At 39.7% G+C, this 18,121-nt stretch overlaps 1 protein-coding gene across 2 annotated transcripts in view; it reads right to left on the bottom strand.

The window, feature by feature from the left end:
• Positions 1–14,949, bottom strand: part of LOC124273943 — a 58,479-nt gene extending 43,530 nt beyond the window's left edge. For both annotated transcript variants that reach the window (XM_046709287.1, XM_046709289.1), the window contains exons 1-2: positions 14,832–14,949; positions 13,263–13,284 (exon numbers count right to left, since the gene is read on the bottom strand). In XM_046709287.1, the coding sequence (XP_046565243.1) occupies positions 13,263–13,284 (22 nt within the window). In that variant the 5' untranslated portion in view covers positions 14,832–14,949. The remainder of the gene's footprint in view (positions 1–13,262; positions 13,285–14,831) is intronic.
• Positions 14,950–18,121: the final 3,172 nt, after the last annotated feature.

Below are 18,121 nucleotides of genomic sequence, written 5' to 3'. Positions count from 1 at the left end.
CGATGACTGTATAACAGTCCATTTATCTTCAAAGTGAGATTGGGTATTATTCATAGTTTATCATTTATTTTTCAAATTTATTTTGGATTGATGTTGACTTTTTAATAAATGTGTAGTTGAGTTACCTGTGTTGGAAGTTAAAAACATGTAAGTGAACTCATACAAGTAACTAGTAAATATTGTATGGCTACAATACAGTGATCAGTGATCCGACTGACGCTGTGCTACCTGTCAGAGGACACATCAAGCAGGACCATTACACAGCTACTATGACAGAGTGAGAGTAGATCCAAGCGGTGACATCCCGGAACTACAAGGGAACAACGCTAACCAGGATATTCAATTAATCCCATGAACTGCATCATAATCCACGCTCCACACACTCATAAAGCACTGTAATGGGTTAACAGCTGTTTCATGTTGAAAAAAGAATTTACCTCTTTGGAGACAAAAATTCAGTTCGATGTGACAGAATGAAAATTAATTCATCTCAGCCAAGGCATAAAAATGTAGATATGACACAGGAAAAGTGATTTACCTCACTGATCATAATACAACAGATTCAATATGAGATGAAAGTCTCTGCAGTTTCGTAAAATAGGATAAATAATTCACTGATAAAAGAGATATACCTCAGTCGTGTCCCGATCATTTCCCAATATCGTCCATCGGTAACCCTACTCCTCCCTGTATGGCGAAATGAGCAACGCGAGCGTGCATGAGTCAGCTGGGGACACACACCCAACAGAGATCCATAAATCCCCCATTGGTCCGCGACACTTACAGTTGTACTACATACACTGCAATATTTACATACACATAAATCCTGGGATGTTTTTATAGCATACTTGAGCCAGTATTCCTACTTCTCAATTATCCCGGACAGACTAGTGGCGACAAGCTTCAATGGGCAGTGCAATATTGGTCACACCATCTTCCATCTTGTTGATATCTCGACACATAGAAGGGAGCCTTACCTTGGAGTATACTGTGACGGACTGACTATTACTGTTTGGACTGACGGTGACTGGGACTTTCACTTCGTATATCTGGCAAACAAGACTGAAACTTTCCTTTAACTTTCTCCATAATTTTCCCACGACATTAGCTGCTGAAAAATTAGACCTCTATATATTTCAATCAGATCAACAGTTTTCTTTAGTTTTACAAATCTATCTTTAAAATCATGTTTCATACCTTTAATTTTCCAACACAGTATGTATTTTTTTTAAATCTCAATAACGCGGTTATGGTAGAATGGAGAGCTATTATAATTTCGTCATATATCTCTGACTTTCCAACCCATTATGGAAACTATTCAACGCTCCAGACACCACATACTAATAAATATTCCTGTGGACAGGGCGAGCAGTTCTTTTCTGTCTGGAAATAACTCTGACAATCATCAAACAAAATTCCCAGACATCCTCCCACCCCACCCCAAACCAAATTTTGGGCATTTTGTAACAGTTGATAGATAAGTGCCTTTCATCAACAATGTGTCAGCTGTTCTTTATACATCCATTTTGTGGGAAAGTTAATTACAAAATGCCATTCCCCCTAATCATGTTAATGTTGCCTATAATTGTTCATCACAACCTATGAGTTGTAAGGATCAAGCCTGTTGTTGCAAACAGCCCTATCAGCAGTGCTTCATCTGACATGCTTTAGTCGGAGTTGACAAACAAGCTCCTCAAGTGTTTTCCTACAGGCAGCCATTGATGTTAACATGTCTCCATTGCCCAGGACCACTTTGCTCTTCTTGCAACATCAGTCACCTTTCTTCTTCATCAAGATCACACATGGTCAAAGTTCAGTGTGTCTGTTTGTTCAGTGATATATGTCAACCCTCCAGACGGTAGACAGTCGGCCATGAATCTGATAAAACACACCTCTCTCTCTCTCCATCCACACCTGTCTCTCTCCACCCACTCACACACATTCTGGGTACCTTGGAACAATCGGGAACAAGAAGTGTATGGTTCACTAGTTCGAATCAATGCCAGTTAAAGGACAAGCCCACTGAGACACCATACCCCAGTTTCACATAGACCACTTACACACAGGCTACCACAAGCTGACCAGTACTTATGTCATAAACAAGTACAGAACATGTATCGTTTTTTACGTCATTGGTGAGACGCGACCAGGATGTTGAACCTGACAGCTAGCTTTGTGCAGGTAGATGCTCCAACTCCTCAACCGTAGGTAGTCAAAGAGTTTCTTGAACTTCATGTTTTTATGCCAGGGCACCGAGTCAGAATGTCTGTGTACAAGAGATGCAGCAACAGGCCCAGGGATGATAAGTATTGTAACGTATGAATGTATCTACTGTATTCACTGGCTGATTCATTATATACTCAACAACAAAAAAGTTAAGCATCACCCCAATATTCAATATTTAAGCACTATATGGAGCATAACATGAACTACATATATTAAATACTTTAATACTGAAAATTGGAGTGGTCCTTAACTTTTTTTGTTGAGTACACATCAAATTGCCAAGAATACAATGAGATCATCATCCAGGAACGAATACTTCAGCAATCTGAAGTGGAGGTTACAGCCATAGGGTGACCCTCCAGGAAGACATCACTTGACAAAACCATCTTGGTAGATGCATCTCACTGTATCTAGACAGCTTGTCTTTTAGTTTAACGCTGTTGTCCACACAAAATATCAGAATTTTGAAAGTCAGAGTACTGCCTGTATAATCACCAGTTTGGTGCCAACAACAGATTAACTTCAGACATTTGAAAAAAAATCGATGTTCCAAGATTTCCTTTGTGTTGTATATAACATGTATACCACGATGACTGTGAAGTGCAATTAAATGTGTCATCCATTGTTATGTGTCATCCATTGTTATGTGTCGGCAGGACAGAATGACTGCTGCGTTTTGCACACTGTTAGATACGACCATAAGTAACCCATGAAAACAGCAAGTCACCCACTGGCCACCAGATGGATATCACCAGGATGTGCAAAAACAGATTTCCACATCTCAAACTACATGTATTTTTGAATGGGATTTAATCTTAACAAGCCTCATACAAACATGACTTACCTGTTCGTACAGTTGAACCGGTTATTGTCCATATGAATAAACATCACATAACATGGCAGAGATAGACAGCAGAGTATATTGGGGGGAAACTGATAACACTTCGCTGATAATATCAATGATAACCCACATCAAAGCTCAGTGCTATTCCTATATATTACACTGGGTCATGGTGACCTTGCTGGGACAGCAATGGTACTATCACTGAGACAGACATATATGGAGATATTTAAAGATGGCTACAGGCTGCCCAAATAACTGATGCATGGTGTAAAGGTGGCTAATGTGAAGTGCCCTAATGTCGCCCCAGTATCTTTCTATGTAAATGTGTCCCAGTATCTTTATGTGGTCCCAATGTGTCCCAGTATCTTTATAAAGGTGGCTAATGTAATGTGTCCCAGTATCTTTATAAGGTGTGAAGTGCCCAGTCGCTAATGTAAATGTGTCCCAGTATCTTTATAAAGGAGGCTAATGTAATGTGTTTTATAAAGGAGGCTAATGTAATGTGTCTTCTATAAAGGTGGCTAATGTGAAGTGCCCCAGTCGCTAATGTAAATGTGTCCCAGTATCTTTATAAAGGAGGCTAATGTAATGTGTCCCAGTATCTTTATAAAGGTGGCTAATGTAAAGCTAGTATGTAATAAAGTAATGTGTCAGTATCTTTATAAAGGTGTAATGCCCAGTATCTTTATAAAAGGCCCCAGTCGCTAATGTAAATGTGTCCCAGTATCTTTATAAAGGAGTAATCCAGTATCTTTATAAAGGAGGCTAATGTAATGTGTCCCAGTATCTTTATAAAGGAGGCTAATGTAATGTGTCCCAGTATCTGTGGCTAATGTAATGTGTCCCAGTATCTTTATGTAAGGATCTTTATAAAAGGAGTAATGTAACAGTATCTTTATAGGAAGGAGGCTAATGTAATGTGTCCCAGTATCTTTATAAAGGGTGGTATCTAATGTAAGGCTAATGTAATGTGTCCCAGTATCTTTATAAAGGTGGCTAATGTAATGTGTCCCAGTAAATGTGTCCCAGTATAAAGGAGGCTAATGTAATGTGTCCCAGTATCTTTATAAAGGTGGCTAATGTAATGTGTCCCAGTATCTTTATAAAGGTGGCTAATGTGTCCCAGTCGCTATATAAAATGTGTCCCAGTATCTTTATAAAGGAGGCTAATGTAATTGTGTCCCAGTATCTTTATAAAGGTGGCTAATGTGAAGTGCCCCAGTCGCTAATGTAAATGTGTCCCAGTATCTTTATAAAGGAGGCTAATGTAATGTGTCCCAGTATCTTTATAAAGGAGGCTAATGTAATGTGTCCCAGTATCTTTATAAAGGAGGCTAATGTAATGTGTCCCAGTATCTTTATAAAGGAGGCTAATGTAATGTGTCCCAGTATCTTTATAAAGGTGGCTAATGTAATGTGCCCCAGTCGCTAATGTAAATGTGTCCCAGTATCTTTATAAAGGAGGCTAATGTAATGTGCCCCAGTATCTTTATAAAGGTGGCTAATGTAAAGTGCCCCAGTATCTTTATAAAGGAGGCTAATGTAAATGTGTCCCAGTATCTTTATAAAGGAGGCTAATGTAATGTGTCCCAGTATCTTTATAAAGGAGGCTAATGTAATGTGTCCCAGTATCTTTATAAAGGAGGCTAATGTAATGTGTCCCAGTATCTTTATAAAGGTGGCTAATGTGAAGTGCCCCAGTCGCTAATGTAAATGTGTCCCAGTATCTTTATAAAGGAGGCTAATGTAAATGTGTCCCAGTATCTTTATAAAGGAGGCTAATGTAATGTGTCCCAGTATCTTTATAAAGGAGGCTAATGTAATGTGTCCCAGTATCTTTATAAAGGAGGCTAATGTAATGTGTCCCAGTATCTTTATAAAGGAGGCTAATGTAATGTGTCCCAGTATCTTTATAAAGGTGGCTAATGTAATGTGCCCCAGTATCTTTATGTAAATGTGGCTAATGTGTCCCAGTATCTTTATAAAGGAGGCTAAGTATGTAATGTGCCCCAGTATCTTTATAAAAGTGAGGCTAATGTAATGTGTCCCAGTATCTTTATAAAGGAGGCTAATGTAATGTGTCCCAGTATCTTTATAAAGGAGGCTAATGTAATGTGTCCCAGTATCTTTATAAAGGAGGCTAATGTAATGTGTCCCAGTATCTTTATAAAGGAGGCTAATGTAATGTGTCCCAGTATCTTTAATAGGAGGCTAAATGTGGAGGCTAATGTAATGTGTCCCAGTATCTTTATAAAAAGGAATTAATGGCTAATGTAATGTGTCCCAGTATCTTTATAAAGGAGGCTAATGTAATGTGTCCCAGTATCTTTATGTAATGTGTCCCAAGGGAGGCTAATGTAATGTGTCCCAGTATCTTTATAAAGGAGGCTAATGTAATGTGTCCCAGTATCTTTATAAAGGAGGCTAATGTAATGTGTCCCAGTATCTTTATAAAGGAGGCTAATGTAATGTGTCCCAGTATCTTTATAAAGGAGGCTAATGTAATGTGTCCCAGTATCTTTATAAAGGAGGCTAATGTAATGTGTCCCAGTATCTTTATAAAGGAGGCTAATGTAATGTGTCCCAGTATCTTTATAAAGGAGGCTAATGTAATGTGTCCCAGTGTATGTTGTCTGTCTCATTATATAAATTACAAACAATGTAAAGTTAATATCTGAAAAAGTGATCAATCTTTTTTCAGGTATTGGTGTATAGTCTCATTGGTCACCCAAGATAGCACACCTGGCAACTAATTGCATAATGTCCGCCTTTCTTTAAAAGCAGTAATTTTGTTAGCCAATAATGGGCAATCAATCAATGTATTGCGGTTAATCCTTTGAGCGGAGCACGTTGTTTTACGCCAGACATCAGGTAACGACAGAGTGTATTCAGGCCGGATTAGTAAATCTACATACATAAACACTACCTTTTGACAATTCGGCTGTGTAGATAAAAGTAATTAATCAATCAGCTGTTATCGGTTAATCCTTTGATCATGTTTATAATGTTGAATATTTACTCCAGACACAAGAAATGCCAAATGGGAACCTTTGTCGAAATAATCTTGAGTGTGTTACCACTAATTATACCTGTTATAAATTCATTACCTGACCATCAAGTGAATGATGACAAATAACATGTGTAGGTTTATACCACCTAACACGGGTATATTTAATAATGTACCAGGGCTCCAGAGAAGGGCCGTATAGTTTTAATGCGGGGTTTCATGTGCCAGTTAGGATACAAAATTTACTCACGATATGGGAGGAAATAATTTATAAGACGCAGATACCCACCACGGCAATGGTGTACGGTCTTAGAATCATTTACAGACGTATTTATCTGAAAAAGTATTGTTTTATTGTATATTGGCCTGTTTACACAAGACTAGCAATGTTGTGGTGCATATATGAAACAAAACACAAGATTACTGATACTCCATTAAATTCCATTCAGTACTCTAAATGTAGGCTTAAGGTTTTCGAGTACTCCTATATTGAAAAAATAAGGAGTACGTACTCCTGGTGTTAAAAAATTATCTGGAGCCCTGTCTACATTTTCAGCTTTCTTGTCCAACATGTGTATTGTACCACAATACAAATCATCAACAGAAAAACACTGGCAGCAAGAGTTTTGGGAATCACTGCAGACATTACAAGAGAATACTATGTATTCCTGTTGCTGCTTAACATTTCAGCCTGAACACACTCCTTTTATTCCCCTCTTGGATCACAAGGAACTAAAAATCATATTTGCACAGCTTTATGTATGGTATATCTGGATCTAGAGGTAGGAACTGCACAGCTTTATGTATGTTATATCTGGATCTAGAGGTAGGAACTGGCCAATACTAAACCTTTCCTGGATCACAGTTGGCCAGGACTGACTGACTGAGTTTGGTTTTACGCCGCTTTTAGCAATATTCCAGCAATATCACGGCGGGGGACACCAGAAATGGGCTTCACTCATTGTGCCCATGTGGGGATTCGAACCTGGGTCTTCGGCGTGACGAGCCAACGCTTTAACCACTAGACTACCCCACAGCCCCCAGTTGGCCAGGAGCACTGGCCAGCCAAGTACACTGCCTATGTCACTGTAGTCTGGAGATTTAGTCATGAAAGAGCCGAGCCACCCAATATCACTTTTAGCCAGGTTATCTGAGGAGCAGGAGGAGCTCCTACTGTCTCTTTGAATCAATGCGGAGAACAAGGAGGATAATATGTTCATGGATCTGTGTACAGTGACAGCCATTCATCTTGGCACAATATTACATTGTCACAACTGACTGTATGAAAAATAGATTCCTTTTTACCTGTGTTACCTAGGGAAGCGTATCTAATACCAACATAAAAGGTCTGCTACTCCTACCTGAACGCAATCAACATGTCCTTCCGTACAACAGTAAATCCTTACAGACCCTGCAAGCTCAAACCACACAATGTCATCATTTTCCGTATGAAGCACCTCTCCATCATCAACAGAAGGTATACATTTAACACATGACTCAATCCAATGAAAACTACAGTCCGTGACAGGTGCCCAGGGTGCCTATACTCCCTACTGTAGCAGCAGATAATGGAGGTATACACCGCTCAAAGACAAACTATCACCCTTAGCTCTATTAATGTCTTCATATCCAAGATAACCTATCTTGATAAAGGCCATTTGCCCACCAGGTCAAGCAGTCATACTGATGTACACAAGGTCAGCCTTCGTTGCCATGGTAAACAGTTGGTGAAGGACTGGTAGGAGACACTGTCTAGTGGGTGAGGAAACACTGTGTAGAGAGTGAAAGGAGACACTGTCTAGTGAGTGAAGAGACACTGTCTAGTGAGTGAGGAAACACTGTGTAGAGAGTGAAAGGAGACACTGTCTAGTGAGTGAAGAGACACTGTCTAGTGAATGAGGAAACACTGTAGAAAGTGAAAGGAGACACTGTCTAGTCAGTGAGGAAACACTGTGTAGAGAGTGAAAGGAGACACTGTCTAATAAATAATGAGACACTGTCTAGTGAGAGAGGAGACACTGTCTGTCTAGTGAGTGAGGAGACACTGTCTAGTGAGTGAGGAGACACTGTCTAATGAATTATGAGACACTGTCTAGTGCGTGAGGAGACATTGTCTAGTCTAGTCTTGCTTGACAACAGTATAAGGATCTCAAACAAAGAACGCTATTATAGTACAATAAAAAATTGTTATCCATAAATTGTGTCCACACTGTCATCATGTTTATGGCGACACTAAAATCATTTAGTGTGACAGCTGACAAGATAGTCCAGATGATAAACGTCTCCTATAGGACTGTAGTCACCCATACTTGACATTAGTTTCATAAACTTGCCACACAAGGATCAGATTGCCGCTACACACGTAACAACAATTCATTAAAACTCACTAGGTGTCAACAGCTTAGAGGTCTCACTGAAAAAAATCTGTTAAGTAAGCTTTCTTCACATTAAAGGAGAATACGAGTGAATTGCAATAATTTTCTGGGTGAAAGATAAAGTCATCAGAAACATATTCCCAAAGTTTCAATTAAAAATTATGTATAATTATGTTTTAATCGCGAAAACAGTTTCTGTAAATCTCTGCTTCGGCCATTATGCATATTTAGCTGGAACCCACGTGACCTTTCCGCTCTTGACGTCAAATGTGCCTGGAGTCCGCCATATTGCCAAAGACCAAGCGCTACAGTAGTACAAATCGTGTTGTTTCTGTGGGTTTTTTAAATGGTACGATGGTGTATTGCATTGCCTGGGGATGCACGGAATCATCGAACATGGGAAAGAACCACCATTTCTTCCGTTTTCCAAGTGAAATGACAGTCGGATGCATATGAAAGAGACATGCACGCATGGGGTATGGAAATCCCCAAGCTAGGCTGAAGAAGGAAAAAGTACCCACGAGATTCATTTATACTCCATCATTCCCTGTAACAACTTACTGTCAGTGGTATTTTTAACATAAATTAAATCAAGTCCGAATGCCAGTCGAATTTGCCCCCGCTACAAAATGACCCAGCAAATTTGGTCAAATTGCCCCAGTCGGGTAGTCAAAATGCCCCAATTTATTTGAAATGAATAAATATAGGCCATAAATGCATAGTTTTGTCAACTTTGATATTATGTTCTTCATATATAAGTATATACATAGTTATGAGTTTACTAATGAAACATTTATCAGAAATATTACTTCCTAATAATAATGCTGTTTTTCAAAGCTCATCTGTTTGCTTCTGCTAATTGTGACATTTATGACCCATCATCAATCACAGGTCAGGCTACATGATCTAGGTCAGCACCTCATAATGCCAGTAATTAAGTCCTGCACAGCGCTGGCCTGTTTAAGGGACAGGTTAATAACTGCTGGGCTAACAAGCATGTGGCCCACAGGTGGCGAGTGAGTGAGTGAGCATGTACATCACCGTGACAACGTCAGTAATCATGTCATCTTCAACTGATGCCATCACTAATCTCTCTGCAATTGAATACACACTGAATATTACTAATTAAATAGTGACAGAGTTGGAAAATTTTGGATAATAAACAGAATCTCGCCCTCACTGATAAACTTTAAGAACTCCTTAGCATGCTTCAGTGTTTTACATTTATATGTTTATATATTTCATACTTAAAGAGATCTGGGTAAGATTCTCCATTTTGCCAAGCCACTGAGAGGTAATTTAACTGAAAGGGAGCCATGATATAATGTATATACACATATTCAGTAGATGCCAGAACCATGGGGCCCCATATATAGTTGTATATAAAGTTGTGTTTGCTTATATTCCTTATACTGTATTATGTAAGTCACAGCAGGGGCCTGTGAATAATCAGCAGTCAATAACAGACTTGTGACAGGATCAGCGCAGTCTGAGGCACACGTTATTGCTTAACTATTGTCATGGTATATACATATTTATGTTGCTCTTACCACCTCAAGTAGCTATCTTGCCTGACATGTCAGAATGTACCAGCGAGACTTGGTTTAAGGAACTTGATTCAACTAGTACTGGGTGCAGGCTGACATAAACACCTGCCTAACAGCATGTACTTGTGCATGCCTGGTCTGAAATACTTCTCAAAGTTGAAAAATAGTCTGGGTTACTACCAGTTCACATACACTAATGACACATTGCTGTAAAACGTGAAGAGAACATGTGCATATAATCTTTACAAGGAGTCATGACAAGTTACACAAATCACAGGCAAATGTTGTAAATTTAACTTAGAGGTACTGACTGTGTTCAGTCACACACAAATTTGAATGTTTTTCAAATAGACTACCTACATGTAGACATTCATTCTAGGTCACAGTTTTCATTGAAAGGTTACACTTGTGCTTGTATAACATACGTTAGATTGAGCCTTAAACTGTGATAACAGTGTGTGAATACAACAGTGTGTGAACATATCTGTCTGACTTTGTGTCATTGCTCGTGTTCCACACCAAACAATATTCAATTTATATAAACAACAAACAGAATACTAAACTCGTCTCAGTGAAATACCATTTTTATTAAACTCGTGAAAGATTTAAAATCCAACTCGCTTTCGCTCGTTTGTTACCAAATCATGAACTCGTTTAATAAGAATGGTATTACAGGGAAGGTCGTGTGTAGTATTCTCTATGTATTATTAAAGAAGGAAGTGTGACAAGCAAATGGGTAAATGAACGCATTTACAAACATATATGCTTGTTTGCAAGACAGGCTTAATGGCACATTTACTTCTGAAGAGCTTAAGTTCTTTATGTGTGCCCCGTGGAGAACTTCCATACCTGAGAATACATGCTTAATGATCATAGGTGAAGGACATCAACTGCCACGACTATAGTACTGTCGGAAATAGAAAAAAGCTGTATTTTCTCATTTATCTCTACAATTTATGTAGTTGATATGTGAAAGTGTGAAATATCTGTTAAACTAAGTTCGGCCTAACTACAGTCTCGGTGGTAGAGAGATAGGAAACGGAGAAAAAGGACTTTACTGAGGGGAAATTAGTGCAGAAATGAGCAATGCGGTTTTTTCTAAGTCCAAAAAGACTTATTTGGAACAGACCATGGCTTTATGCAAATTAGTGTGCGACGATATTGTATTACAAAGGACACTTTTTAAATGCCCAATTTGAAATTAGACGTAGATTCATTATAAATGATAGCTGCCGTAAAAAATAAAAACTTTATGCCGAAACTATTAAGGATGTAGCTACCATGCAGTCTCACTGTCACTATAAAAAGAAACAGATAGGAGGGGCCGTCTCAAAAGCAAAACCTGGGGTCGGGCTTGGGGATAGAGATATCAGCTAAGATGAGATAATCCTTTAGAGCAATTATACTGGGGAGGTACACGGCACGTCATAACAATTTACAAATAATATCCAGTCCTGTCGATCTTCGGGTGGTCATGCCACCTATATACTACAATGCGTTTCTATGGTTTTCGGGTATCATACTCTTTTACATATCTCAACATAAACTATATGAAACTATATGAAAGAAAGACACGTAAGATGTTAATCAATAGATGAGACATAGTCAACACACATGAAAAAGCACAAAATATCTTTGAGATGACCCCTTGTGTCTGTAGGCAGCACATGCAGTTCATGCCAGGTGAGTCAACGGTCCGTCGTCATACCTGGCTGAGCGACCTAATTGCCATCTATAGTCTGATCTATTGTTTTCAGCTGCTATTCGTATTTTTTCTAAGTTTTGCTTGATTTTACGAGTAAACATGCTTTTCTGGATATCGTATTACACATCCCACTGAACGCCCAGTTAGGCCGAAGTGGGTTATTTCGACATATGCTATTTGCAATTGTGTAAATTTTAGGGATACAGCCTAAAAACAGTTTTTTTTCTACTTCCGACAGTACTTTAGATCTCTACATGCACAGTGTTGGAACAAGCGGACACATTACGCAGTGGACGGACTGTGTACAGTATTAACACAACAGCATTATAAGCCAGGGTACACATATCTACATGCAGGGTCACACTCAACTGTCTGGAATGTTCACATGCAAATCACTGACACTGGTGTGTGTGTGTGTGTGTGTGCCTGTGGTTTTACGCCGCTTTTTAGCAATATTCCAGCAATATCATGGCGGGGAACACCAGAAATGGGCTTCACAGATTGTACCCATGTGGGGAATCGAACCCGGGTCTTCGGCATGACAAGCGAACACCTTAACCACTAGGCTACCCCACCACCCCTATGACACTGGTAGTTTGTGTACAAGGAACTTTGATCTGGAGATGCTGAATCTTGTTGACTACAGCAGCAAACGTCATGCTTCCCTGAGCCAGGGATCAAGTCTAAATGGACGCAAGATGTTATTTGCCCACTAACTCAACTGAGCTTGCTGAGATAGGCAACATGACAAAAGGGAGATAATCAGGTTCGTGCCATGCTTCCTACTTCTCCCAGAATCCATACAGTAAGGCAGCTGTTCTCGATAAGGTATCTGTGTGATATTGTTTACATATTCCCACCGAGTATAACAATACATGACATGGTTTGATGATACAGCACATGATATAGATACACAAAGGTAGAAGGTCATTCACCTCAAGGGGAATAGTAGTCTGTGTCCAACACCAAAGAGAATGAATGAAAGTAACTCAAGCCAGGATTCATTTGGCAAGACAAGGTTCATTTGGAAAATATTGATTGCCAGAAATGAAACATTGTTTTGGGGTCAACTTGGGATTTTTTACATTTAAAAGACATGCATATTTCATTATGATAACTTTTAATGTTTGTGTCCTTGACATCAAAATTGAAAAATCTTCTTTTGCAAAAATGTTTTTTCTTAATTTCAAAGGCATTTTAATATTGCATTCAATGCAAAATGTAAAACTAAGCATTAAAATCTCTTAGTCAGTTAATGTCCCAGTGGCCAGTCCAAGTGCAAGTGACCTCTACAAACACATGAACATAACTAATCACAAAAAACATGTACTGAAAGTCAAATTCTAATCCCTGAGTTTGTACAAGATTGATCCAAGCACCTGAAAACAAATTCAACTTAACAAACGGACCACTTTTGTACATGCAACAAAAATTGAACTAAATAATACTCTTACAGAAACAGGTACAATGACAGAGAAACAGCTGACTAGACAAGTTGCATGACAATGTTGTATAACGATGTTGCAATGCCTCTACATGCTGTTACAGATGCTGTTACCTTTGTCAGGCTCCATGGTCATCTTGGAGCAAAACACACAGAACTCATATACAGGAATCCAGCAGGTTATCATGGGGGCAGGGCAGTGTTAAATCGCAAGCATCAAACATATTAACACAAACAAATAGAAAGTTCTTGTCCAATGATTGAAAGTCTAATATTACATTCCAGCAGTATCATAGATACACTACCCTCACACATTCAAATACATATACTACGATCCCACGTACATTCGAATAAAAAATCACATTGCAGCATTATCATAAATACACTACCCTCCCAATTTGAAACACACTAAACCGTTGTAGTGTGATGTGCTTCAGATAAATATCAATAACACACTTTTACAAAAACATCAACTTTTGATAGGACCTTTTTCTCTATCTTAGCTGAAAAACAATGTCTAAGACATTTTGGATGACAATCTGAAGAGCATTAACAAATTTAAAGTGCACATCTATGAATAAACAAGTTTTTCTTGGTTGGCCCAGAGCGGTTAAACTGAACATCAATAAAATAACACTGCAATGTTAAACAAATCACCAAATACACACACTGGTGAAGATCCGGGTTAGAACAGGTCTTCCGCTACCCATGCTTGTCGTAAAGGCGACTAACAGGATCGGGTGGTCAGGCTCGCTGACTTGGTCGACACATGTCATTGTATCACAATTGCATAGATGGATGCACATGTTGTTGATCACTGGATTGTCTGGTCAAGATTTGATTGTTTACAGACCGCTGCCATATAGCTGGAATATTGCTGAGTGCAGCGTTACACAACAAACTAACCAAGTTTACTTAACGACCACTAGATGAGTATAATCACCGGAGTATAGCCATAATTGTTACTTATCCAGACGTACTCATAGTTCTGTGTTTTAGTGAGCACCAAACATACAGTATTGCACATACTGGGCCAGCTGATAATTCTGGAGGCCACACTTAAGGGTAGAAGCCCTTAATCTGGTGTGACCCTGTAACCAGCTATACATGTACTTTCTGGGAGAAGCACAGAATATGGCTGGTATTCATTTTTATTATATTTGAACCATTAAAGTAAGGACATCACTGTTTAATATTACTGTACAGATTTTCTAGTAAGTAGAGGTGAATCGTTATCTGAAATCTCCTGACAATATGTGGATGATCATGACTTCAACAATGACGAACGATTCTTGGCTGTTACGGCTGAATGCGACAGTTGAGCGAGGGGGATTGGTCTGTCGGAAATGAGCAATCTAACGGAACCAACAACAATCACGGTTTTAAATTCATGTATACTTTGCCCAAAGGAACTAATTATACAACGTATACGTGTGCCTGATACAAGTTAACTTGTCGAATCAAACGTTACGTACCTCAGAGAAACTTGCACCTCTGCAAACCCTCCCTGAGAAATCGTCTTATTCACGACTGGTCTGTTGACACATGACAAATTTTAACTCTTAACGCGGTCACAGAAACCGCTAGAAAGGGCGTGTCCTTATTATAATGTTCAAACCGCGCGGTGATAACTTTGTTCGCAGTTTACTTTGAAATAATGACTGCACAAAGTACGTCACGTACCTGTCCGGCTGTAGACTGTTCCCTCTGAGACGTGTAGGCAGGTGCCCTTCCATAGTCAACATACTTCCGTCATCACACAGTCACACAGACAACACTGTCACACGAGCTATAGACTTCCTCAAAGGGAGGCGACTGCTGTTGTACACAAGAGAGAAAATGTTCAGTTGAGTGATATTGGGTATAATCATATTATCGCCTAGGTTTTCAAGTTCACCTGCTTATGGATCATATCGGGTTTCCTTGCATATATCGATTATGTGACCGGTGTTTATGTTAATACCGCGTGTGTTTGTGTGGTTATGTATATCGCCAGCAGGGGGGCTATACTATAGTCGTGATGGGAAATAACGGTTATAATCATTAGTCGATAACAAATAGCTACATCAGCTGCTGCAGGCGCATGGTGAATGGATGTTGCCGGTGTGTGTTGTGGTGGGTGAAGTAGTCTCCGGGTTCCCTAGACTGTAGCAATGACAGCTAAAATTCTTAAATAAACACAGAGGAAGGTTTACATAACAGGGATTTATACCAGACACAAGTGAGAAAGAGGTTAATAATAACGTACGCCTAACTAGATATTCATAAAAAATACATGAAGTGATAAAGCAGTTGCTGCGAAATCAGATTTTAAAGCAAAGCAAAACAAAACGTAAAAACAAACAAAAAAGTAAATAAATCCAAATTTAGAAACACAAATGTGCTACATAGAAATGCCAGTAAATACTTTAGCAATACATAAGAATGTTTACCACGTTTTAACCACCCGGTGTCACAATACTCTCCCCTTTTTGCCTCAGCATCGGAATGAAAGATGAGTTGTTCTCCACCTGGACATACAGGTTGTCGTTGTGGTAACCCCGTACATACTTATTTCACCTTGGGTTCACAGACAAGTGTTTCAAGAAAGCATATTCATACACAATGCCATTTAGAAAGTGGTTAAATGTAACATATGTTATATTTGGGATTACTCTTTCTTAGGAAAGTACAGATTCTAGTACATTTTGGGGTTGTCCCATCCGGGATTCGAACCCACACCCTCAGAGTCAGGCACCTATTCGCCAGCACGGTGGCTTAGCGGGTTAGGCGACTGACTTTGTGTGCTGGCGATTAGGTGCCTGACTCTGAGGGTGTGGATTCGCATCCCGACTGTAAAGAAACTGTACTTTACTGACTAAGTATAATCCCAAATATAAAATATGTTAAAGAAAGCATATATACGGTATATGGTCTCTGCTTTACACCATCACAGCAAGACGCTCACAAGCCTACCACTGTTTGTTATCAGCGACCCCGCCCATGGTGTTCCTGGGCGCCCCAGACAACCGAGCTATGCCTGCCGTACGACGTGACTCAATGCAACGCGTGGTCAGGTACGGCAAAGCAACGTGTTGGACGCTGCTCCATGATATCAGTCACTGGATTGTCTGGTCCAGATTATGTGTGGGCTGTCTTCATACAGCGGGTGTTTTAACAACAGAAACTGTTGGTGTTGGCTGAGAAGGACAGTGCACATGGGGTCGGGTGTCTCAGGGTAGGGTGGTCATTGTCAGGGTAGGGTGGGGTGTGTCAGGGTATAGGGGTGGGGTGTGTCAGGGTAGTAGGGTGGGGTGTGTCAGGGTAGGGTGGGGTAGGACAGATGGATGGGACGGGGAGTTGTGGAGAGCGACTGAGTATGAAATATATGCTTTTAAAAGGGTCTGTAAGGGAGACTGTATGTAAGACGCATTAATCACTGAATGGATTATCAGCCATTGCACGTGGACATTCACGGTTCTTGTCCCATTATTATTGTCTTGAATATTTAAAAAAGAAATCATAACTCTTTATTTTTATCAAAAGTCTTCACGGTTCCATTAAAAATACTACCCCTCAGGTACTGTGGTTATCGTTGGGATTTGATGCATTCTCAAGCTGAGGCTTGGAGGATCAGATGCCCCGGGCTTGGCGCGGTTCCATCTCCACTGTCGCCTGGGAGACTTATCAACAAACCCCTATGTTCTTTGTACATAGAATCAACGGTAGTTCTATGGCCTTTGAAATATGTATAAATACGGTATTTCCAAACAATTGATGTATATATAGAAATAGAAGCGCCAGTATAATCGCCCCATGGCTCCGTTTCAAATTGACTTGAGTTACATGTAGGTTTCGCGAAGTAATTCTCTCAGCCTGTATTTGCAATGACATGAATCTGAAATTCACCGCCATTGATATTTCGATTTCTACCCCGTGTACACATAAACTAACACAAGTGATTTCAAGCCCCTAGCTTGTGCTTAACACTCCATGGGCTATAAACAGCATACTAAGTTGTTGTCCCAGACCAGCGTTCCCGAAGTGGTTCCATATGTCAAGTATAAAGTGATTCCCATCATCCCTTGATGTGTTCGCCTTATCAGTAAACAACTGTGCAACGTGAGTACACTCAAGGTAAATTAGTTCCGAATGGGCAGTTGATCGGGACAGTAACCTAAGTCATTTTGGAGTGGGCAGATTTCGATAGTTCTGATCTCCAGCACATTGGTAACCTGAGACAGCTGTTACCGTTTTGATGGTACATTTAATGCCTATGTCATCCCAATGCAGTATCTATTTCGACGATCTTGGCACCTACATAGCGGTGCAAAGTACGTTTTACATTGGTATTTGCGCTATAGCTTGTCATGCATTTTGGTTTGCGACAAATTAAAAATAATCCCGAGGTTTCTACATAGGCTTAATTCTATACCGAGTGAACCATTGACATCACGTGGAGTTTGGTGTTGTGCATAGAGCCAGGTCAGAAATAAGTAAAGCAACGTTGATCACTACAATGTTGCATAATATGCTGGCACTTATAATGTTTAGAATTGTGTATTCCATATACAATATTTATTTCAGGACAGAGGGCATAGCAATATATAATTGCAGCAAAAATACTGAAACAATGTGTGGAATGTTAACCAAAGAAGCTATTATTTATCCCACAGAGAAGCAATGCACGATTCCTGTTGTATTGTTCGCTTGTTCGTACCCGGTGAAGCCCATTCTGGTGTCCCATGCTATGGCATTGCTGGAATATTGCTACAAGCGGCGTAAAACTAAACTCACTCACTCACTCTTTGTGTCCGGTGCTTGCTGTGTTGTTCGCTTGTTCTTATCCGGTGCTTGTTGTGGTGTTCGCTTGTTCTTATCCGGTGCTTGTTGTGGTGTTCGCTTGTTCTTATCCTGTGCTTGTTGTGGTGTTCGCTTGTTCTTATCCGGTGCTTGTTGTGGTGTTCGCTTGTTCTTATCCTGTGCTTGTTGTG

The sequence above is a fragment of the Haliotis rubra genome, unplaced genomic scaffold (genome assembly GCF_003918875.1).
Source record: "Haliotis rubra isolate DU_JTF1 unplaced genomic scaffold, ASM391887v1 Scf186, whole genome shotgun sequence".
Classification (NCBI taxonomy): domain Eukaryota; kingdom Metazoa; phylum Mollusca; class Gastropoda; order Lepetellida; family Haliotidae; genus Haliotis; species Haliotis rubra.
The sequence above is the reverse complement of the archived record's forward strand: the minus strand, read 5'-3'. Positions and strand labels throughout refer to the sequence as shown.